General features: G+C 30.9%; 1 protein-coding gene across 1 annotated transcript; it reads left to right on the top strand.

Moving 5' to 3' along the window:
* Window positions 1-9,031: 9,031 nt before the first annotated feature.
* Window positions 9,032-25,493, top strand: LOC122269313 (uncharacterized protein PF3D7_1120600-like). The gene is made up of 4 exons (XM_071179090.1): window positions 9,032-9,181; window positions 12,596-21,891; window positions 23,122-23,256; window positions 25,361-25,493. The coding sequence occupies exons 2-4, from the start codon at window positions 12,596-12,598 to the stop codon at window positions 25,473-25,475; spliced, it is 9,546 nt and encodes a 3,181-aa protein (XP_071035191.1). The 5' UTR covers window positions 9,032-9,181; the 3' UTR covers window positions 25,476-25,493.
* The last annotated feature ends 586 nt before the right edge of the window (window positions 25,494-26,079 follow it).

Below are 26,079 nucleotides of genomic sequence, written 5' to 3'. Positions count from 1 at the left end.
TTCAAAACTTGTCAGACGTGATTGAGAAGAAACAAAAGTTATTTAAAATATAAAACGAAAAGTTGATTAGCAAAAAATGGAAAAATAAAGGTGAGAAACAAAACTAGAAAACCCTCAGTAGCCGAGAGAGAAAAAAGTTGAAAAACAGAACAAGAAAAATCACAGCGGCTGAAAGAGGAAATTCGGAGTAAAATGCACTTCCACGCTCTAAGGAGAGGTGGTGAGGAGTTGATGTCGCTAATAAGAAAATCGGCATTCATATGAATAAAAAAAGATTCCAGGGCATCAAGATGAGATGATGTGATTGAAGGGAAATAGTTATGTCATTGTTGAAATTGAACTTATGCTCCAGATTCAAAAAATAATGATTTCACGCATTCTTAATAACCGAAAAATCTGTTATGTTCCTTAAATTTAAATTTTAAAGCTCGACTAGTTTGTCCCATGTAGCCCATCTGCCGCACTGACCAGAAATGTCGTAAAGGTCATCAAATATTTAATTATATATTAATTCTGCGTTTAATCAGCGTTATAATGTCATAACAATAATGATTAGTTACTTCTTTATAGTAGAATTTACGAATGCATCACACAGATATTGCTAGTTGTGTTCAATGGGACTGTCTGAGCAACGTTGGCTAAGCGGATAGAGCTTTGCCCTTCCAATGAAGCGAACTCAGATTCGAATCCCAGCGGTGGCTTGTTGATACTAATTCTAATCAAGGCTCGTCCCAACCACAATACAGACATAAAACATCCTCAGTGGTAAACGGATCATTTGTTAGGATCTCCTTGTCTTCTCTCTAATCTTGAAAAGTTTTCGCGGTTTTCACCTCCATGCATTTTTTCTCCAAAAGCAATGATTATTTAAATCAAAGAGTCCTCCATGGCGGCTAGTTTCTCCCGATGCCTGGTTCAAAAGTTCTCGTCTTCTAGATTGCGTTTAAAATCACAAGGCTAAGGATTTGAACATTGATGGGCGTAAAATTCAGAATTTGGATTCGAATACTTTTGAAACTTTAGAAACTACTCGGGATCTTGCACTTCTGTCACTCACTAGATAATACTTGTTTCAAATACTTCACTGATTTTTATTGAAATGATATTTTATTTGAAATATTGCTCACCGCCTGATAAAAACGAGCAGTCTTCTTGATTGAGCCGATAAATCTTATATTTATTTTTCCAATATTCACTCATCATTATTTAATTATAATGTCTGAGCCTAAGCATGTGTAATACAGAAAATAATAATTAATAAAAGTGTACAAAACTAAAAAATTTCAATTTTTCACTCCAAATTCAATTATTGAATAGAAGTGGCCCAGTTATTGCAACCTTTTCCTAAATATCATATAGACATTGTAAAATTTGTCTTAATTTAAATGTAGATGTAAAAATTCATAATTACTTTACTCTCTCAAAATACAATCGATTGCTGGTATTCTCATCAAGCAGGGATTTTTAAAATAATTCTTTCGTTAATTATTATTTATGCACTAGTTGCACTGGAGAACAAATTGTTGCATTTATACGAATACTTGATCTTGCTTAATTTGGGTGTGGTAATTTCAAAGATAAAACTAGTCTTGCTCCTAAAGCTACAGATTTTTCTTTATTTAAAAAAAAACTCATTTTTAGTCCATTTTTTATGAAATACACAAGTTTAAAACGTTGTATATAACAGGGACTTTGCATAAATGTTGTGACAAACTTCTCGTGGAGTTAATGCACACCATGATGATTAAAATTACATAGGTTACATAGGTTAATTTCACATTAGATTAATTTCACATTTCCTACACTAAATACATTTCAATTAGTTAAACTGCAAACAATAACTATAATTTCTTTCTATTAAGAATTTTTTTAAAATAGTTCCTTCGTTAATTGATTATTTTTGTATCAAATCCAATTGGAAAAAAATATCTACAATCATACATTGCCTACTACGAAATACCATCATCATATCTTGTGACGTCACTCAGATGATTGATGTCTAACGTGCTGCATGATGCAATTTCCGTTTCATTGCGATCAATACCTGCTTTTCGCTACCCATTAATCATCCGCTTCCTTAATGAGAGAGCTGGCACAAATTTGCACAGTTGTCCGCGACCCGCAATTATTGGCGAATCGACAACATGGCCTCCGAAAATTGTGAGAGGTAATTTGCGTTCAGACTTGTAATGATATTTCCGCTCCAAAGGCATTAAGTGTTCATCAGATTGGCGCAGGAACTAAAAAATGTTTCTTGGACATCTGCCACAATGTTAGGATACTAGAAAAACGTACATTTTCGGAAGCTATAATGTATTAATTTCGGTGGTGCGCTGCAAATTATACCTTATTTTTTAAACAAATGATAAATTGCCATGTTTCAATTTGTTTCCTTTTTAGGGTTATGTTAAAAATTATTGTTTGAGAGCAACAAATAAGTTATTACTATTTATTGGATAGTATTTACAATTCTTTTTTATTATTTTAAATTAACGGTTCGCTAAATTACCTTTTTGGTTGCCAGTTCCATTATAAGTTTGATAAGCTTTCTTATGTTTTCGAGTTGAGTGCTATGATTAGGAAATAAAATTTTATAGACTTGATAATTACTTTCCCGATTTAATTACTCTCCTGATGATTAAATTTAATAAGATTAATAATCACTTTACTCAAAGTGATCGGTCTTATTTCCATTGTTCTGATTATCTTTAGACCAAGTCCTTGAAACTTTGCAAATTTTCCGCTGACTTTGAGGCAACCACTGATCCTTTTAGGAGTAGATATTCCACAGTGATGTTTAAACCGTGGCATACTACACCAGAATGTGTTCTTTGAATGTTGCGATGTTTAAGCTTAAGCATAAAGGAAAAGTTTTGATTCCATTTTAAATCTATGTTCTTGAGGTGATAAATTCTAAGTCTTTTGAATCACATTAATAATTAATATAACTACATAATGATTTTGGGGATAAAGAAATTACAGTTATTCATCTTGCATGTCGCACTTTTTAAGTACATTAAACAAGGATCAAAGAACTCCTTTTAATGTTTTTTCCAGGTTTCGTTCATTTAAGTTATCACCGAAATATTACATTATTCTCCTGGCAGAAATCTCCTCCAATAAAAAGACCTAAATCTTTTTTGAAATTTTTATTGGAGGGACAGTATTTATGGATTTAATACTTTAATATGGATAACGAGCTTATTTTATAAACGCGCTTACATCTTATAAATCAAAATTTTAAGATTTATTTCTCAAACTAAGAGAATCGAAGGAAAAAGGTCATTTGGCAGGTTACTTGAGCAAAATGGCGCACTCGCATATGACATTAATAAAGAAAGGATTATTTAATTTGACATGAAATTTTAAGAATTAATATGAAAGTATGATCTAATAAATGTTTGATATCTTCCATGGTATAATTAAATTATTTATTTGGTACATTTTCAAGTCCATGTTAGGAAAATGATAAGAGTTGCCCGTGTTTTATCATTAAAAGAGGAAGAGCTACAAATGTCAACAATCTACTTTATTAACTGTATTAATACATCTGTGTCATAAAAGTGGATGTTGCTTAACCATTGTTAATTAAAATTCAATTTATGGAAAAAATAAAAAAAAATATTAGAAACACTGCTCTAATGGTTGGTTGGTTGGTGTCGTGTCATGGACAGGAAATAATTTTAAATGTGATCAAAGGTCCTACATACAACATCACTGCCAAATAAGGTTTTGAGAATTTTTCATTGAAAATATATTTTAAGAAATTTATATTTTAAAACCCAATAGATTAACTTAGACAAACAAAATTTTCATCTTTTCAGAAAATTGTAAAAAAAAAAAAAAAAAAAAAAAAAAACTTTCCTGCCCCAGGCCTCTCTATGAAATAATGATCTAAAACCGCTTCTCACTGTCATCAGACCTATTTTATTGGTCACAAATATCACGTGATAGTTTGATAAATTAAAATGAAAGAAGATACACATTTCTTTGGATGCCATCAGCATACGAAATAGTTAAAACGATGAAAAATTATTTCGTACACTTAAAATATTTTTTATTATTTCGTTGTACAATATATTATAGTAACATTTTTCATTTTGATTACTATTCCAAATTTAGAAATTAAAATTAAAAGTGTTGGCAATAGTTTAAAATTGGAGACTCCTCTCACTTTTTGTGATTTGCAAATAAACGAATATATATGTCAATAAACCGAGACCCAATCTCAAAAAGGTAAACGAAAGTTGCCGTAACCCGAAGGTGACATCATTGAAAGCGAAGATCGCAAAATATATTGTGGTAAACAGAAATTGAATTTTAGCATAACTGAATGAAAATTATCGCCAACCCAAGGGACCTCCAGCTCTACACTAGTGCCTAAGTGTTCTGTTTCCTTTTATGTAAAGTAATCCTATGAAGTTTCTTTAATACGAAAAATTTTATGATAAGCATATTTTAAATAGTAATTTATGTACCGTTTTACAATTATTAAATAGATTATACATGCTTTGATAATAAACTTTATATAAAACTGTGTCTAGTCAGCGTATACAATTAAAATAAGCAATAGAAAATCGCAAATCATTATGAGGAATTAACTTGTTGCACTGTTTGTAAGACATTCAACGAATTAAAAATCGAAAGATCAAAAATTAAATCGGAGTTTCAAAAGCAAAATAGTAGATGATGTAATGGAAACAGAGAAAAGTGATTTGTTTCAATTTTTATCCAAGTAGAATTGGAAGCCTAATCAGTGAAACCAAATAAGAGTAAAGGCAATAAAAAAGCTTTTTTTAATTCTTAAATTGAATAATTTTTAATTCAATGAAAGAATTAATTTAACCTGAATAATTTTGTGGCAAACGTGATGGTTTATGAGCAAAGTGCGTAGAGATCGGGTTCCTTAGTTAAAAAAATAAACAAAAAAATAAATCGGGGTTCAAAAAACTAAGTTCTGATGGTTACTGAGAACACTGATGAGGTTTAACTTTTATTCCAAGAAAATAGAGGATAATAACTATGTTGATAAAAAAATTAAAATGATTTTTAATTTTGATGTAACGATCGGTATATTTAAAAAAAATAATAAAAAAAATGAATAACAGTTTTGGGGGGGGGATCGAGCAAGCCATTAAGGGAGAATCCCACTATTATTTTAATTTCTCAAAATAAATAAATTTATGACAACAGTAGTTCTATCCAGAATGATATCATAAACAAATTTAAAAGAATTCGCCGCATATTTTAAAATCAGTACTTTTATTTTCCTTCCACGAATAGCAAACATTGTAGATTTATTGGATCACTTTTCTGATTTAACTGAAAGAGAAATCAAATAATATTTCCTACTTTCAAACCCTTTCTGATTCACCGCGTCTGTGCCACCTCATTCAACCCAAAAGCACATTAAAGTTTTCTCCTGGAAAACAAACGCCATTTTCTTTGTCAAGAAATAACCCTGGAAAACTGCGGCGCGGTTTCATTTCATTGCTCTAAGCCTTATTTGCATAACAATGGCCTCGTTAATGTCACTACGCGAAAACTGAAATGCAGAAACCAATCCAGTTAGGTGTTTCTGGAAACTTCCTTGATAATATCATTCCAACTGCGACGGTCTTGTTTTAATGGGTAATTAAGATATTAGATGCGGAATCCCTAATTCTTTTTGTATCTGTGTTTGGTATTCATTTTAAGGATATTTCGTAAGGTTTGTCTAAAGAATGAGTAATCCATTTGTCAGTTTATTTAGTCGTGTTTTGACAAGTAAATTCAATAATTTTAAAATGAAAAAAGGGCAAATAAATAATTATCTTAAGTATTAGAGATTAACATCTTAAAGAAGACATAATATTTTGCACTCTGATAGCTTTTCGTAATGTAAGCGCAAATATATTGTAAATTAAGAATGGCAACAACGATTATGTTTAGTTTCGTTTTGTGATGAAAAATTTGTAGAACATAGATATGAAATGTACGTGAATGTAGTAAGTTACGATATCAATAAATATTGTTTTTGTTTTCTATTAAGTATTTATTATTGTTAAATTAACAACATACGATGCTAACAGTATAAATAATGAAAGTATTTAACATTTTTTTATAATTTTCATGATAACATTAAAAAATAATAAAATGAAAGCAGTTTTATATTATGTCCCAACACCGGGTTCAAATGTTGTTCTATGTGAATAATTGTAGTATAAAGCATGAGAATCTTTTAAGCAATTGGTTACTTGCAAGTGACGTGCGTCGTTGGTAAATCGTGGCAACTGACTATTCAGAAGCCATTCAGGTTCGACACACATGCGTGACATCGAGTAAAGTCTGATTTAAATCGCATGGTTAGGTATAATAATTTCACTTCTTCTTGAGTTGCAGGTACCCAATTGTTGTGCCTGTAATGTAATGTAACCCTGTTTCTCACAACGTTTATGATTCTATGATGCTTTCTGAATGTTTACATTTGTCGCAGGACTTGGCAGATATTCAAAAGAATAACCAGCACACGTACCCCTCTCCGCATGGTTCAGATTTTTTTTCACGAGGTTTATTGGTTCATCATAAAGGTATCCATCAGAAGCAAAGAAATGTCACAGATATTAAACTGAATAACGTGGGGAAGCTTGCACCCTTTTTGGGATGGCTAATTATTCATCACATGCTAATCACCCATCTCACGCTAATTATTCATCACCGGGTATATGTTGAAGAATACAATTACGAGGCACTTCGAATGAAGCGTCATGTTTGGCGGCGAGTGAAGCTCATCTCAAAGCACCCTAAATTGGAGCGCCAAGAGAGGAGAAAAAAAAAAAAGAATGAAAAATTTAGTTTAAATTTATTCTCGGTCGATGTGTGGTGAATATGTTCTTCCGGGAATGTCTTGGTATTTATACTAGAGCTTGTTTTGCCAATAATTTAACGTCCTTAACGAGCCAATTTCTATTCAACCAGACTTTTTTATTTTATGAAGAGCAAGGCAAAAAAAAAATCACTACTCAAACGAAAACTCTGACGAACTCACACGTGTCGATCAAAGAGGGCGATAGACAGGTGCAAAGCCGACCGGCAGGCTAAGAATTTCAATGCGGTGCGGTTTAAAGGGGGGAAATGTACAAATTGGAAATTGTAACTCAGTGACCCGATGTCACAACCGGTTTTAGCGCTACGCTACGGCAAAAAGCTTAATTATTAGTTAGCTTGATAGATTAATGGGTTTATCGTTTTCTTTCATTATTTTAATTTAATTTACGAATTGTGTTCTAATCGGTAGGTTATTTGTTTTATTTTAGTTCTATGAAAAGATCAAATGTTAGTTCTTTAAAGATGCCATGCTTTAATGGACACAAAAATAAATTACAATTTATTTTAATTTCTCACCATTTTCTTGTTCTTTTGTTATTTTTTTATATTGAATAAAAGGCAAATTTATATGAATTACGTACACCACTAAGAATTTTAAACTGAAAAGAGAATACATACAGAAAAGAGTTAGTAATGTAAATTTTTTATCTTCTCTGTTTACAATGTAATAGAATGGCAGACTGAAATAAGCAAGATTAAGCAAGAATTTGACCGAAAAAGGTTTTACAAATAATATTACTAAAATCTAAGATGAAAAATATGGAATTGATTAGAAAATTTTATGCTTCGACACTAATCCACAATTTGAAAAATTTCAAAACGTTTACATAAATCTACGTCACTCTATCTAATTCAATAATTTTTATTAAAATGAAGCATAAAAACTCTAGTTTTAAGCAATAAATCACATAGAAATATTATTCATCCATGCTACAAACGTAATCGCGCGGAAATTAATAAAAATTTGACAAAGCACTTTATAATATACCGTAAAGTGTCAACTATTCAAAACTACTGTATCAACTAATAGTTTCCTTTTAATGTTGCACAGAAAATATTTTAGAAAAGCTTCGTGATCATGTCAGACTTGATAATACTTAAGTAATTTAGTTGATGGTAAAAACAAACGAATTGTTCACGTTAGAAAGTATATTAAATGTCGACCATGCTCTCTAATTGCATTGGTAGTGAAAGAAAAAGAGAAAAGAAGATGCGTCATTTCTTATTGTTAAGTGTAGTGTAACTACCACTACAAAGATGCAATTCCAATTCACAAGTATAAAGGACGTGTTAACTTTATTTTATCATGGGGTACCATTTGATAGATGAAGATTAATATCGTCGGCATTTCCATATTAAGTATCGGTGTATTCCTTGTAACGTCTAACTAAAATTGTATGATATCGAAGAGCAAAAACTTTTTAGTATGAAGGTTTCTTTTCAAATAATACAAGGTATTATTGATATTTGAAATTTGTACGAACCACATCGAATGAAAGTTTTTTAATTAAGAATTTAAATAAATCATGAAAACAATTTTATTGTAATAAAATTTTAGATTTTAACCCATCCATAGAAATAAAAAACGGACTAATTTTGTATTCTTTAAAATACTTTTTGGACCTGATAAATCGTATTTAATATTTTAAAATGACTCAAATCCATGAAGATATCCCAAATGGTGGCTGAACTATATCGCTTGTCTATTATCATTCAATCAATCGTCGTGTTATTGTGGATGTTAATGCTATGTTAAATATACGTGTATAGCAAATTGAAATTAAGCACATGCCCTTCTAGTAGCTGATTAATCAATGATTTTCCGTTGCTGGGTTAGCAAAGTAGACGTCAGCCTAGATATCTCTGTAGTTATCATTTCATACATTGGTTTTGACAAGACAGAGCCATAACTATTGACTAAGCTTAGTAGACAGCTTCTATCACTATTTGCCTAGAGAATGTTACTTACCATAGGGAAACAATATTGCTTTTGTAACAATTGTATTCTAGGATATTAAGAGAGCCTGTAACATAAAGGTTAAGCTGTTAATCTAGTTCCGCTTTGATTCAGTTGACAGTTCTTTAAATAATATTAAAAACAAAATAAATTATAAAAAAAACAACAAGGAATGGCAACAAGATATACTATGGATTCTGACTTATTTGAAGCCAACAAAAGATCCATGTTTTGTCACTGTTTTTATTTGATCATAAACTAAATTCAAAATAATTCAACTAATTTAATACGTTTTAAAAATCTCTTATCAAAAATCCATAGCATAGACAGACAACAGTATAACAGAAAGGATATTAGGTACGCAAGTCTATTATTTAATTTTATAATTTATATCAAAAATATAATGGTAAAGGGTTTCAAAATAACGTGAATTTGTATGAAATTGCAGCAACGGTAATATTTATATTATTATATTATTATTATTAACCTTAATATTTTTAAAATTAAAAAGAAAATGAATTTAAAGAATAATAGCTAAATTATCTATTTTATTTTAAAGCATCATAACTATATCTAGTTTTACTTAATAGCTCTCAGTTTTTCAGAGTTTAATTTAAGGCTATTTTTAAAAATGTTCAGCAGTTGAAAATCATGTACTAAATTCGCCAAATTCCTTAAATATAGTTTTATTTTGAATATATTTTTTTTCTTTCGTTGTATATGCAGGCAAACAGCTTCGGCTTCTTAAGTGTGTTATGCTGCTACTTTTCTTACTAGCTGATAAGCTCAAATTTTCTTGACATATTTTACAAAGTTTTTTATTAATTTATTTTGTGCCATAAAAATTATAAAATGTTTAATATTCTTATGAGGAAGTTTTTCTCAATATAATAATTTAAGAAATGAAGTGAAGTATTAAGGTATTTAATTCTTTTTTTACACATTTCATAAACAAATATTCATTTTAAAATAACATTAAAATTGTTTTGATTTTATCAGAATTAGTTAGAGAAGTCTTATCACACATTATGTATGAACGAATAAATAAAATTTAAGATGATACATCACAGTAATTCGGTTATTTTAAGTTAAGCTCTTTTCCAAAACTATTTTTTCCATTGTAATTAACTAGCCAAGTTGTTTACACATTTATAACAAAAAATGGCTCTTAACGCTTATTGATAGATTCTGCAGATATAAAAAATATTGATACATATCATTTTCCGGGAGCAGTAAAAATACCTTTCACCACAGAACTTATATTACGCACCTTTACTATTATTTTTGGTACTAGTTGTATCCCAATACATTAATGCATATTAAAATATATAATTAAAGAATCACAGGACAAAATAATGGTTTGGCGATTTTCGTACGTTACTCCGAAATAGACAAATACTTGGCTAAGAAAAAGATTTTAAAACTTGATTTTTACCTTTCATGCAATGTATTTTGACATTCCATTTTTTTTTGTTCCTTGAAAGTCAGGTTAACATAAAGTGATTTTCAGCTTTTTTAGAGTATTTTATGTACTATTAAAGTGATAAAAAAATGTCTGCATATCAGTGATCTAATGCATCAAAAATTATCAACACAATTCAGACTTAGATTTTTTTTAAAAATAAAATTATACTTTTTTAATCCACAGAGTGCTAGTTCTGATCTTTTCCTAATTTACAGATGCAGGCTTTTCTGCATCAAAAGGAATTTATAGAACGGGTAAATTGCGCTTAGCTTAAAAAAATTGCGCTTTCTCTACAACTTGACCATAATCTATAACATTTCAGCCCCACCTTTTGGGTCCTGCCATTTTTGTTTCGTCATTTCGGTCCCGAAATTTTAGGTTTCTCTTCGACTCCATGGCAGTATCCATCCCGTCCCTTTCGGTTCCTTCACGTGTTATTTTCTTAAATGAAAGAAACTTGAATTATGACCTTTTTTTCTATTCAAGTAACAAATGAGAAAAGAAATAAAATCTTGTATTATAATTGTGCCTATTTACAGCCAGATGGAAAATAACTATAAAAAAAGAGAACCGTTAAAAGCAGCTGGATTCTAAATTAGGGCCCCATTACTAATTTAATTACTCTATTTTGATAAAAAAGTTCCACTCCATTTCTTTTTCTTATTAGAGTGGTTATGTTTCAATGGTCATATATATATGATTAAAAAAATATAAATGACAAAGGGTATGAATCGGACAGTAATGGCGGGACCGAAGTTCCTGCTCCAATTTTACCTAATGGGTCAGCGCTTGGCGGGTTGATTATTTGATGCTATAATTAACAGAACTGTTTTAAGAAAGTTTAAGCCGGCTATTAATATTTTTTGGACTTAATGCCGAATTCCTTAGTATCGTATATTATACTGTTAATTTTCTACTTTTTAGTTAATTTTTACCAAAGCAAGTATAGAAGTTTTTTTTTCACCATTTAACAAAAAAGGGAAAATTTTTAATAATGTCAATCTTCTGTAGTTTTGAACTTACTTACCGCCAAATCTCTTCGGGCTTTCTTTTGCGTTTATGCAACATTCACTACGAAAAACTGTGTTCTTTAAAAGTTTGAGAATTTTGGTAAAGACTTTCACAGTAATTGCCTGCAACTTATAGTTACTGTTGGGAATCTACTTCTTTTGATAACCCTTCTCAACTTATTGTGTATTATTTACTAGCTTAGTTGTTTATTTCATGGTTATTTTGTTCCATTCATATTCTATAATAGGAGCATTTCTACGGATCTTACTTCACGTTTCCTGATTCTCCTTTCAATAAGTCTCAGAACTGCTCAATTGAATTGGGGATTGGGATGGTTTGCCACACTGTAGAGCAGCCATACTCTCACATGTGAGTCATTACCTTGATAAAAAGAAGAAAAAAAACCTTCTATTTCAACCTTTTCAGCACTTTTCCAGACATATTTTTTTTAAGTTTGTTCATATAATAAGTTTTGTTCATTGTTAAGTCATTGAAACCCACTTCTCTACATGCAACCCTAAGCCATGATACCATCTCCTCCATGATTGATTCTGACCAAAGACAGACCAAAAAGACTATCTGTCTCTTAGCTCTGTGCAGAATTTCCTCACCACTTCCATCCTTCGATACAGAAAATACAGAATTTAATTTTTTTTTCTAAAAATTTCTAATTTTTCTAAAATTTAGATGTTTTATTTCAGTGTTCTTTGGCAAGGGCTATTCTTTGAAGACGGTTTATTTGATTTAGGGATTATTCATGTTTGGATTACCAACCTAACTATTATTTTGCTTAGATCTCTTCTCCTTCCAACTATTAATTCAGTAATTTCGCTCTAAGATTACGCTTTTTTTAAAGATCAACCATATAATTTCATTCAGTGTCCCAGATTTCCTTTTCTGTTTACTAACATATAATTTTAATAAAGTTTTTAAAATTTTAAAATGGCCAAGTTCAAGTATTTTAAAATCAATGAATCAGTGCACAAAGATCTTACAGAAAAATGTGTTTGAAAATTTCAAAATGTACTCTAATTATAGCTCAAGTAGTTGACGATTGCTTGCGGGTAATTTTCGTTTTTAAAGATAAAAGTGCGTCTTTAGTTATGAATTTGTAAGTCTGACAAATAACTAAAAGATTTTTTGACTCATCAAAGTGAGATTTCAGTTGCGTTTTCTCTATTTAAATTCTTTTACAAATATACATTCAAGGACTTTGGACAGTAAAGTCATACTTAGTAAAAAAAAGTTCTGTAAAACAAAAATGTCATTTAAATTCATCTACCTTTTAATTTTAGATGCCGTTCTTTCTAAAGAAACTTTACTTCAAAAGCTCGAAGAAAAAGAAAAGAAGTAATAAACAAGGTTCAATATCCCAAGATGATGCCTTAGCAAATGAAGAAAATGATTCGCAATCAATAGGTTATGATGTTCTAACAAGCCAACAGACCTCATGCGATGAAAGTAAAACTAATTCTGAAGTTGTTTCATTGGAGGTAGGAGACAACCATAATAACGATTTAGAATCTTCATGTGTAGTTACAGAAGAGAAGAGAACAAGTGAAAAATCATCAAGCACGTCTGATTTTAATAAAGATGCCATTGAAATTACTCAGAATTGCAATTGTTCTGAAAATCGGAAGGAATGCACTGGCTTTGTTCAAAAATATACAGCCCCATCACTGGCTGGCTTAGAAATTGAGGATTTTAATTGTACTGAAAAGTTATTGTCGAATTCAGTGGACAAAAAAGAATCACCGGAAGAAGAAAATAAGTTTAGAAGTTGTATTCTTGATAATAGTTGTATCGATTTAGACACAGAAAAAAATTTAACCGAATCATTAGCAGAAGAAACATCAAATAATTGTACATATTTTGTTAAAGAAGAAGCAAATAGGCATGAAATAGTTCCTTTAATAGAACAAAATGAAGATAAAAACACTTACACTGATACATTTAAAAAGAAATACACCAAGAAAAATTACTTTAGTGTTTTCAAGAAAAATACTAAGAAGCAAAGCTCAATATCTCCAGACAATCCATCAGAAGAACTAGAAATTTATTCCCAACAAAAAAATAATGATAGCTTTAATAAGAAACTTAACTCATGCGATGAAAATAAAAATAAATCTGAAATTGTGCAATCACTGGTAGTAGACGTAGCCAATAAAAATAACTCAGAACCTTTAAGTTTATTCGCTGAGCAAAAAAGAACAAGCGATGAATCAATTGACGTATCCGATATTTACTTTGCCAAATGTTCCATTAAAGCAGCACATAAGTACAAGTTTGAGAATCAAAAGGAAGAAACCAACTTACTTCAGAAATCTACTATTATAAAGATTTCATCTGATGATTCGAATACCCACGGTGATAAAGACATTGCAAAGTTTCCTCCGAACAAAACAGAACAAAAAGAATCAATGGAAGTGGAAAACAAGTTTCTAAGTTTAATTCTAGAAAATAGTAGTTTAAATTCAGACTCTGAAAAGCATATAAATAAATCTAAATTTTCAATGGATCCATTAGCAGGTGATGTCTCCGTTAATTATATATGCTTTGTTCACAACGGTACAAATACGCATGAAACAGGTGGTTTGATGGCACAAAAGACAAATAAAGTCTCTTCTCAAAATGAAGAGAATGAGAAGTTGAATGGCCCGGATGTACTTTCTGATTTTCCTACACCTAATGACATGATAGAAATTCTTAATAGTCTTATCAGTAAAGTCACTAAAGTTGACGAAACATCTCATAATGTAACAAATGGTGACGTCATATGTAATGCGTCGACTGAACCAGAAGAATCTTTAACAGGGCAGCATTATTTGAGTCAAACAAATACGGAGAGCATATTAAATGCTGCTACTGAAGCACCAAATCTCTATATTGAACAAAAGGAAGTTTCAACAGGACAGCAATGTTTGAGTCAAACAGTTCTGGGGAGCTTATTAAATGCTTCTAGTAAAGCACCAAATGCAAATATTGAACCAGAGGAAGCTTCAACAGACAAACATTACTCTAATGAAACAGTTATGGAGAGCTTATTAAATGCTTCTAGTCCAGCAACAAATGCCTATATTGAACCAAAGGAAGTTTTAACAGAACAGAATTATTTGAGAGAACGAATCATGGAGAGCTCGCTAAATACGACCAATGAAGCAGTAAATGTCTATATTGAATCAGAGGAAGTTTCAACAGAACAGCATTTTTTAAGTGATAAAATTAGGGAGAGCTCACTAAATATTTCTAATGAAACAGCAAATGAGACTATTGAACCAAACTTGACTTCTACAAATCAGCATAACTTGAATGAAACAATTTTAAATAGCCCATCTGAAACAATTGAGAAGCTAAATGTGTACGTTGAACCAAACAAAATTTCAACAGAACAGCGTGAAGTGAGTAAGGCATTCGTTGACAACACTTTTATACCATTTAATGAAACACCAATTGTGTCTATTGAACAAGGAGAAGCTTCTACAAAACAGCAAAATTTGAGTAAATTAATTGTAAATAGTTCATTCAATACAATGACTGAATCCCCAAATATGTATATTAAGGCAATAGAAGATTCGGCAGAACTGCCTGTAAATGAAACAATCGTAGACAGCTCATTTAATGCACCCATTCTAATTTCAAATGCATCCATTGAACCAAATGAAGCTTCAACAAATATAATTTTGAGTAAGAAAAGTCTAAGTAACTCTTCTTATATATCTAATGAAAGACAAAATGCATCTGGAAGTGATTCAAATCTTACCAGTGATTCTGAAGATTATCTCTGCAATACTCTTAATGAAGGCCAAGCGATAATCTCAAGTATTGTAAAGTGTAAAAGCTTAACAGGAGAACAATATGCAGATGAAGTTCCACAAGAAAGTATGAGTCTGCTGGACTCATCATCTATATCTGACGAAATTGATTCTTCTGAATTTGAATTCGATTATCCCTCACAAAGTTGCGAAAACATTCGTTATACAAACATCTGTGGGGGACGCAATAGAACTGCATCGTTCGAAAACCTTATTAATACATATGAAGAATCGTCTTTCATAACAGAGTTTGGTGAGTGTGAACTTGAACAACCGAAGGAACTGGAAAGAACCTCAAAAGATAACAGAATTCCTTCTTTAACAATGTGCTTTATAAATCACGCTTTAAGTGATCTTTCAAATATAAACTTAAGAAAAGAAAAGGAACTAAAAAATGAAAAATCAAGTACCCATGAATTGAGTTCTTATACCAGTGAATTATTTGCAAATGATGCTTTCAATTTAAGAGATTGCAATGAGCACTTAGATAAAGGGAGTTCCAATTGCAACGAACAAGTCAATGCAAATGATTTAAGTTTCATGAAGAAATGTGGTGAAGGAAATCATCTAAACCAATCAATAACAACGCATAGTTATCAGAACAATTTTATTTCATCAAATGATAAATCCTTCGATTTCGGTAATCACATTGAAAATTTTAGAAAGAATCAGGAATATTCTTCTGATGACACAAATAATTTGCCGTTGCAAGAAACAATAGAAAAGGGGAATGACTCTAAACACACTAAAGAAAACAGTTTAACAAATGTTGCAGAGTTACCTTTCCAAGTGGCTCAAGAAGACAAATGTTTGCTCCCAAGGGCAATGCGTGAAACTCCTGATCTTAATCATACGTTATCAGATACAACTACAAATGATAAATCAATTCCAAATGAAAATAAAGACGCTTCTGAGAGAATTATGTCTTCAAACTCGGAGTTATGCCTTGAAAATGTCAACAATTCAACTACGTTTAATCCAGATAACGCATATATAACTAGCACTTCCTTCAAAACCCAGAAAGTCGAGGAAATGCAGAGCATACAAAATACTGATCGTCCTGGTGAATATGATTACCATATCTTAAGAGAAGCATTTGTAAATTTTCCTTTTAGATTAGGTGAGGAAGTTAGTAAGACTGAAAATGAACTTGACAACCAGAATATCGCAAGGACAATGTGCGAAACTTCTTATGATTATCGTACTTTACCCGATATCTCAGAAGTAAATACAATCAGGAATACAATTTCCCTTGAAAATAATGACACTGCGAAGAGAATTATTTTTCAAAAATCAGAATTATGCCGTGAAAAGTTAAGCTCTTCGTTAAATACAGAGAAAACATATAAATCGACTTCTCCTTGCAAGAATATCGAAGAAATTCAGAACGATCAAAATAACGGGTGTTCCATAGAAAATGATTTTCATATCTTAAAAGAAGCATTTGAAAATTTTCCCTTTCACTTAGGTGAGGAAATTAAAAAGATTAAGAACGATACTGCATTTCCAATTCATATTCAATATTCAGAAACAGATAAGTATAACCCTAATCCAAGCTTGGTGGTTGAAAAGTCTAAAGTGTTAAATGTTGAAGAAAGCGCTTCTGCGAAAAATAAACAATCCATCATTCTTTCAGAACAAAGCAATTCTTATTTATTAAATCAATCAAATAAGATCAATAAAGATGATGACCAATTTGTGGATTATGTAAAAAATGGAGTAGAAAATAGAACAAGTTTTGAGATCTCGTTTGGTAAAAACGAACAGATAGAAGAAATCAATTTGAATGAAGATGGTAGGAATTCAGAATTTGTGAAAGATAATATTACTAATAACGATCAATTGCAACCTGTAAATAAGAACAATGCAGATTTGGATCTATCTTTGAACCCAGCAGACGAAGATCCGAAAACAAATGCTTGTGAAACGAATATTAATGATACAGGCACTGAAAAAATTTATTTTAAAATCACGCCTTCTTCAGAAAGTACTTCAGGAGAAACAAGCAATAGTATTGACGATGAACACCAACTTCGGGAAAATGACAATCTTACTCTTAGATATGCCAGACAAAAGGACAAAAATATGGATGAAAACGATGAGAATAAATATGGAAGTTTGGAAGCTACAGATGATGCATTTTTTGCCGATAAGTTTGGAGTTAAAATTATTCCTAACATTTCTGCTGATTCAGTTGAATCTCAAAGCATGTTAGATTTTGTAAATTCCTCTGGCAATTGTTTAGAAAAGGTTGAAACTGTTGGTATCGAAAAAGATTCTGAGAATCAAGCAACGGTATGGTGTTTTTCAGAAGAAGATAACAGCAAAATTTGTTTTGATGATCAAGACTCTTCTACTAATAATCACTGTGAGAAAAACAAAATGCATTTCGTACAAAATGAAGCTGAAGAGGAAATTCGATGTAAGCCTGAAGACGGTGATGTATTGACGAAGAAGAAGAGTTTTTGCAATGGCAACTTTACTGAAATTAGAAACTTTGATACATTCAACGAAGAAATTATTTCTGATAAAAACAAAATAAATACTACAAAAGAATTAATTGATACACATAGTTTTAGTGAGAATATTCTTAAGGAAGAGGTTGATAATGATTTTACTGTACACTTAAATACCATAAAATGCTTTGAGGATATTATTTCAGATGAAGAGGAGATACATAAAATGCAAAGCAGCGTACTTTCAGAATTCACTGATGCATGTGATTTACAACATTTATCTGAAGAAATGCAAAAAGAACAAGATAGTAATATGGAAAATTCGCATGAGAAAAATAAGCGCTGTTTCTTAACGACAAAAATGCAGGATAATCTTTCTGATGAAAGCAATAATAAATTTCAAGGTATTTTACTTTTGGAAAATTTTCTTGACGAAGAAATAAAAACACATTCTGTACCTGGTAATCGAGCCGAAATTTTTTCCGATGAAGATAAACATCATGTATCAGCTCAAAAGAAATGGGATAGTATTAATGTAAACTTTATGAATGAAACTGGGAGAACAGAAGGCTTTATTGACAATGAAACTAGAAAACATATTGAAGAAAGTATACAAAATTTAGTTACATCAAATATTAATGGTAAAGATGACCCCTCTTTAAGAAGTCATAAAGGTGATGGATGTGTGGACGATAATGAGAAGAATGACGATATGGAAAACATTCGGAAAATCCTGAAAAGCGAAAGTAAAATCAGTACTGTAGATAATAGCCAAAAAGAAATTTTATTTGATGAGAGCAACACACTCACTAGCATGAATGATAGTTTAAATGTTGGCAATGTGGAAAAAGACGAAAAAACTAGAGCTTTTCTCGAAAATGAAAGTGGAAATTTTATTTCACTGAACGATGAAAGTGATGAATATGAAATTGATACCGAAAATAAGCAAAACACGAATTTCACGCAGGTTGAGTTTGAAGGCGAAGTTGAAATAAATACTAAAACAGATTGCGTATCTAGAGTGTTGTCTAGTGAGAGTAAAGATTCTCTTACATTAAAAAAAGTTATTAGTTTTAATGCCAATCAGAAAAAAGATAGCGAAACATATTTGCCTGGCGATAACTTTGACCAAGAAATTAAAACACTTAACGGAGAATCAAATCAAACTGAAACAGATACAAATATTAATAGACAAAACAAAGCCTCACTGATGCATAAAGACAATGAATACACTGCTGCTACTCAGAAATACCAAGACTTGAAGTTTATTGAGGAAATGCTTGAGCGTGAAAGTAAAATACATACTGTTCGACAAAATCAAACTAGAGAGCCATTCAATGAGAGCGCAAATAAACTCCACGCAATAAACAAAGTAAATGCTGTTAATGCCAACAATCAGGAAAAAGATGGTAACTCATGTTTGTTTGTTGATTGCTGTGACGAGGAAAATGAAACACATACTGAAGAATGCTATCAAACTAAAACTGTTCCGAGTACTAAAAGAAAAAACAAAGCCTCACTGATACATAAAGACAATGAATACACTGTTGCAACTCAGAAATACCAAGACTTGAAGTTTATTGAGGAATTGCTCGAACGAGAAAGCAAAATTCATACTGTGCTCCAAAATAAAACTAGGGAGTTGTTAAATGAGAGTAAAAATAAATTCCAAGCAATAAATAATGTAAATTCTGTTAATGCAAACAACCAGAAAAAAGACAGTAACCAATATTTTTCTGGTGATAACTATGATAAAGATACTGAAATGTATACTGAAGAATGCAATCAAAATAAAACTTCTCATGTTAAAAGCAAGGAAAGTATCTCATTGAGTCTTAAAGACTTTGAAAACGCTTCTAATACTCAAAAATACCAGGACATAAAGTTTTTTGAGGAAATCCTTAAAACAGAAAGTAAAATACATACAGTACATCATAATATAAATACAACGTTGCCCAGAGACAGTAGAAAACTCGTTACAATACACAAAACGAATATTTTTACTGATAACAATCCTAATTTGCGTGATGGTGATTTTGACGATAAAATTAAATTACATACTGAAGAATATGATTATACTAAAAATGCATCTAATAATCAAAGCAGAGAATTTACTTCCCTTAGTCATAAAGAAGATGTTTACGTATCTGATAATCAGAAAAAGCAAGACTTGAAGTTTTTTCAAGAGATTCTGGAAAGAGAAAGTAGAATTCATACCGTACAATGTAGTCCAACAAAGCCTTTGCAAAACTGCAGTACATTTAGTAAGTCTATCAACAACAAAAACAGAGTGTATGAAACAGGAATGACTGAAGATATTACAAATAATACAAGCAAAATAGATTCTATTATGAAGAACCAAAAGGAAAGTGAACATATTAAATTGCAAAAATGTGCATCGATGAACGTAGAAAAGCATGGGTGTACTGATGATTCGCAAAATAAATGGGAAGAAATTGAGTTTTTTGATAAGATCCTAGAAAACGAAATCAAAATTCATACAGTTAATCATAATAAATATACCATCATTGATGAAAATCAGGGCACAGTAGAAAATGTGCATGAAAAATCTCTTATTAATCAACAAATCAAGCATCATCAAACAAAAGATGATGATAAGTTTTTAAGAGATATTCCTACCGATGGAAAAGAGATAGATGTGAATGCTGTACAACATAAAGATTATGAAACCTTCCATAGTGAAAATAGTTCCGATGAAGAATTTCATAGTACCGATGTTTATTTCATTGAACTGAAAAAGTCCAAAAGTTGTGATGAACCTTATTACACAACTTATGAATATTCATCATCAAATGATAATTTAGAGCAACTTAAATACGAAGAAGAGAACAGTTACCAAAAACAAATAAACCATGATGAAGATAGTTGTCATGAGTTGTTAAGAAAGATAAGAGATGAGGGAAAAACTTATAGTACTTCTGAAGCAAGTTATTTGAAAAATTTCGAATTAGAACTATTGTCAAACATACAAGAACAAGATTTTCATGGCTCGGAAAACTACTACGAATTGGCTCATGAACATAAGGAACAGTTATCATCAAACTATAAAGATAATAATAATGATTTCGAATGTTTCAAAGACAACATTAATTTAAGTGCGGATTCGAATACTGAGGCAGATTTCAAATGTGTCAAATTTAATCACCTTTATAATATGAATAACGAAAAAGTAAGGGATTTGCTAAACTCAGATATTGGAAAATTGGACACGGAAATATTCAACCAAACTCTCCATTCGAATGAGATTGATTTATTATTGGATGCTAAGAGAAAATATCTTTACATAAAGCAACATAAAAATATCTCAGATTGCCGGCTCCTTGAAAACTCCGAAATTCAACGGATTCCTGAGTCATCAAAAACTGATAATATACCTTCTGAAAGAGACATATTTTGTAGGGTGGACGAAAATGAAACAGTTTCAACCGAAGCTGATGTTCCTTTTCATGAAAATTATAAATTTGAATTTACTCTCGGCTATCAAGATAAGTTTAAAGAAATGCAAGAGGTAAACAAGAGTGAAAATGTTGAGGATCCGATATCAAGTGGCAAAATCATTGAATGCAAAAATGTTATGAAAACTAATTTATCTCGAAATATTTCAGAACTTACATCAAGTTCTGTGGAAGAAGAGTTAGGACAAAATCTTAAAAATTTATTATCAGAAAATGAAGATAAAGCCTTAAACAACCAAAAAGAAATATCAGATATTGGAGTTCCGAATTCACGTAAAAATATCTTTTGTGATAAAAATAACAGGAAAATTAACTTAGAACAAAAATTTTATGGATCCACTTCGAAAACTGAAAAAGATGAACTTAAAGGAGGTGATTCTAAATATTTATCAGATAGTGAAAAAGTAACGACATTATTCAATCATGACAAATTAAATACGGATAAAACTCGGATTCTGACAAATACTAAACCGGAACTCAATGACAGGATTTTGAAGGTCAAATCTACTCCCAAAAATGCACATTATCTAAAAGAAAAGGACAAACATACGTCAAAAAATGCCTCTCAGTCTGGATCAGTTGGAAGGAATCGGATTATAAATGCTAGTAAAGCCATTCGAACAAAAAACCGCCATTCTGAAAGATCTCCTGAAAGATTATCTCCTTATATGGCGTCAGTAGGCATGCTGAAAGAGGACTTTCGGAAAAGGTATAATAAAAGAGACGGTGGAAAAAAAGAATCCCAAAAGGTTTCTGGATCTGATAGGAAAATGGTTGAGAAACCGAGGGCCGGGCGAATGCTATCACCTGAAGTTTTAAGGGCAAGATTTGATGATAAGTTCAACAGGTAGTATTATTTTATTCTTTTTTTATTTTTATCGCCATCGCTTTAATCTTTTAATTTAGTTTAGTTGTTGATTGCATGTTTTAAAATAATTGAGAGTTAACATTTCTGCTAACATTGAATTTAAACATTGCTTAAAAGAAGAACATGCAACTAATAATTGTTTTATTTTTATTACTTCAAAAGCATTACCTTACTCCACATGCATCAAACGATGCATCAGATTAGAGTATTAAAAAGCATAAAAATGAAATTTTAAAAGAAAAATGCATTGACTAATTTAATATGACAATAAAATTATTAGAACAAAAGTGGAGCATGAAATTATAAGTAACTACATTAAATACAAAATAATTTGTCACTTTATAGCAATTACATCTACTGTCTATCTCACTAATTTTGACAGTATAGTTTTGAACTTTGATAAATGATCATTGTCTATTTCTGAGTTCTGGTTGCACAAAATGCACAAGGGAGTATAATTTGTACCAAAGTGGTTTCGCTGTTGAACGATGCAATCATGACCTAAGTAAATATCAGTCTTGTAACTTGGCGAAATTCCGGTATGGTTTGTTGAGGTTTTCGTCATTAAACTTACATCAACTGTCTATCTCACTCATTTTGAATGTATATGTTTTTTTTCATTAAAAGAAGAGAACTTTGGCATATGATCATTGTCTATCTCCGAGTTCTGGTTGCACAAAGGAGTGTCATAATATGGTTATGTGTTTTGGATATTGTGCGACACACAAGTAAATATTAGGTTTGTAAAAGTGGCACCGGTATGGCTTGTATATAAGTGGTGAAAAACAAGCCTTTTCACGAATGATTAGAAAAGCGTGGAAAAGTTACATAATATTAGATTACACACTGGATGCTCTGTCTTCACCAATGGTATTTGTGTTTAATTATTTTATAATATTTAAAACTATTCACAACACCCAGTATTTCGCCTTTGTAAAAAATGTACTTGTGCAACTGATGTAAAATTTCGATTGACAAGAAAATTTAAGGATTCTTTAACATATAATCCCAGTGACGTCATTCTTGCTCAATTTATTGTTTTTACTAAAAATTGTAATGTTTTTTACCGAAAAATCTTTCCCCGGCATTTTGAAAAATGTGTTTTTTTTACATTGTTTCAAGCTCCTTAACTGTATTTTAAAGCTATTTTTTTCTAATTTTTCTGCATGAAATAAAACTTTTATTAATGACTAAGTACTTTTTCCAAAGGTATGCTAGAAAGAAAAAAGAACCATGTGAACTTATTACTTATAAGAGAAGCACACAATGGTTGAAAGACGCTGGGATTGTTGGCAGTCTCCTTACAGCTGATGAAGCAGATGAAGAATTTCGAAATTTGGCAGGGTAATAATTTTCTCTGAATATTAATAATTTACACTAAAACCTTGCCAGTTTCATATCTAAAGACTTGAAAATATCATTGCCAAGTAAATAACTGGTTCAATACTAAGTAAACAACTGGTAAATAAAATTACGTATGTTTTGCATTTTTTATCACGCATTTTTGCATTTTTATACGTTTAATACCGCTTTTATAATTTGTTTAAATTTTTTTACGCAACAGTCACCATGCATTTTATTTCATCAGTCAGTTGTATTAACAAGGAAATTATTGAAAACGTAAATACAAACGCTTCATGGAGCAACCTTTTCATTTTAGGCTGAGAGGGTGAAATTTTTTTTCAAATATCAGTGAAATATAATGCACTATATGCATATCTGGGGTTCAGTCGATACATACTTACTTTACATAATTGGCTCTGTCAGGCAGACCTTGCAATTTGCAGTATCATGAAGTCGATTGGGGCCGAGGTAGCCTGGTTGGTGGAGCGTTGGGCCCATGTCTAAAAGGTCGTGAGTTTGATTCCCGCCGGGCAAAGACTCTTCGTGTAGTAAATAGTGACTGTTGCGCGTTAAATCAGTCTGTTCACAAAGTCCTCCATGGTCCTATAACTAATCATACCTCTGGTGGTGCAAAATTGGAGATTGCTTGTTCTCTGGTTGAGGTGAAAATTACGATCTGTGGATGAATGAGTGGATGTATGAATGGGTCCACCCTATACACGAGCTGTGATGTTAAGTGTGACAGAAGTTATATTCTTGACCAGAAGATGGCTCCACGTAAAAATAGGAAACGCACCCCCTGCTCTAAATTCACTTGGTTTCACCAAGCAGGCTTGCTGGTATTGGCCAGTAACTTTAGAAACAGCAACAGGAGTAGTACATTAATATTATGACGATATTTAACCATTAATTAAATTTATTTGCCTATTGATATCCAGACCAGCTTAAAAATTAACATGGTATTAAAGTATGGCCCATATAATCTCCTTTTTAATTACTTATAATATCTACCTGTATTTTAATGAGATAATATAAAATGCTTCGAAATCATGCACAAAACTGAGATACATATACCAACACAATTAATAAAGCTATCAAAAAATTTACAATTTATTATTGTATTTTATCTTTCCTGCTCCTTTACGTTATCAGAGTAAGCAAAACAGGTTTTTAGTAGTTAATCCCACCAAAATAAAGATAATTTTACGATTTCTTAAAATGTCTTAAACAAAACAGTACCACCTCTCCAATTATTTTACTTTTAATATAGCTTATTTAAAATTTAAATTAATAATTATAACCAAAATTAATTAAGCATAGCTTCGATAACAATATGGAAACCTTTCTCGTTTCTCCTATATGAATTCGTACCGTTTCTTTAATTTTGCTTTTCAACGCATAACTGATTATTTTTTCAAAACTTCCATTACAGTTACTTTCACATTATTTAGTTTTAGAGATTCGTATTTTAAATATATAGCTATAAGAAAAATGAATACGGGATTTATAATAAATATTTAAAATATTTAAAAAAGAAATAGTTTTAATGCCATCATTTTTATCAATTACGAGTAAAAACGAAAAAATTCCATTGGCTCTAACGAATGAACTAACAGAAAAATTTGAACTAACTTTTATGTTTGGGGGCTAAATTTGTCCCTTGCAGCCACTGTCCTAATTTCGGAATCATAGAAAAAAAATTTTGCAGAGAGACAGACAGACAAACTCTTCATTTTGTTGTATCTATTGTTGCTCTTTTATAGCATTATAGTTAAATATACATAATCATAGAAAAAACAATTTTGCAGAGAGACAGACAAACTCTTCATTTTGTTGTATCTATTGTTGCTCTTTTATAGCTTTATAGTTAAATATACATAATCATAGAAAAAACAATTGTGCAGAGAGACAGACAAACAAACTCTTCATTTTGTTGTATCTATTGTTGCTCTTTTATAGCATTATAGTTAAATATACATAATCATAGAAAAAACAATTTTGCAGAGAGACAGACTGACAAACTCTTCATTTTGTTGTATCTATTGTTGCTCTTTTATAGCATTATAGTTAAATATATAACTAATAAAATAATTTTCTTTTTCAGAGTAAAAATTGCTCTCAATAAACAAGATTACAGAAGATTTTTGTTTAAGTTAACAAGGCTCAAGAAACTTAGCTACAAGGAAATTTATGAAAAATTGTCTGCCGATTTCGACTAAAGCAATAAAATTATAAGACTTCAGCATTTTCTCTAAATGTTTTTCTACGTTTTGTTTTTGGTTTTCCGGCAGAAAAGCATTCTGAAGTATTTTAACTCCACAAAAAGGATATAAAATGCAATGAAAAAATATTTTTCCCTGATAAAACATCAAGATGACCTTCATTAGAGCAATCATGATTTCAATCTCGTATTAACGTTTCTGAAACATTTGGAAAATTTCCTTTCACAACATAATTTGAAATAATTTTTTCCTGTTTTTTTCAGCAGCTACCGCACATAAGTGAATTAACGAAGCGGGTTTAAAAAATGCAGAAAAATACAGGGAGGTTCTAAAATCAAGGACAAAATTTTGATAGGAGGTAGGGCTCATCAAAAACATTAGGAACCCATGACTGGAAATGGCATCGTAAGCAGCTAGAGTCTACCTTTTTATGAACGGTTTCTACGTGTACCTTTGAACAGATACTTTTATTCATTTATATTCTCTTAATTTAAATAAAACTTATTGTTAAAAAATTGCATTTAAATTGGTTCAGTATTAGTTGTTTAATCGTAGTTTAAGGATTTGGCGACGAAATGGAGAAGCTCGACAAATCATTAAA

Source organism: Parasteatoda tepidariorum, chromosome 3 (genome assembly GCF_043381705.1).
Source record: "Parasteatoda tepidariorum isolate YZ-2023 chromosome 3, CAS_Ptep_4.0, whole genome shotgun sequence".
NCBI classification, from domain to species: domain Eukaryota; kingdom Metazoa; phylum Arthropoda; class Arachnida; order Araneae; family Theridiidae; genus Parasteatoda; species Parasteatoda tepidariorum.
This window is presented reverse-complemented; position numbering and strand designations above follow the sequence as displayed.

Excerpts from the sequence above, each read along its gene's own strand:
- LOC122269313 (XM_071179090.1), top strand. The coding sequence starts at position 12,596 with ATGCCGTTCTTTCTAAAGAAACTTTACTTCAAAAGCTCGAAGAAAAAG. Across the intron at positions 21,892-23,121 it reads TTTGATGATAAGTTCAACAG|GTATGCTAGAAAGAAAAAAG; the intron begins GTAGTATTATTT and ends CTTTTTCCAAAG. Across the intron at positions 23,257-25,360 it reads GAATTTCGAAATTTGGCAGG|AGTAAAAATTGCTCTCAATA; the intron begins GTAATAATTTTC and ends TTTCTTTTTCAG.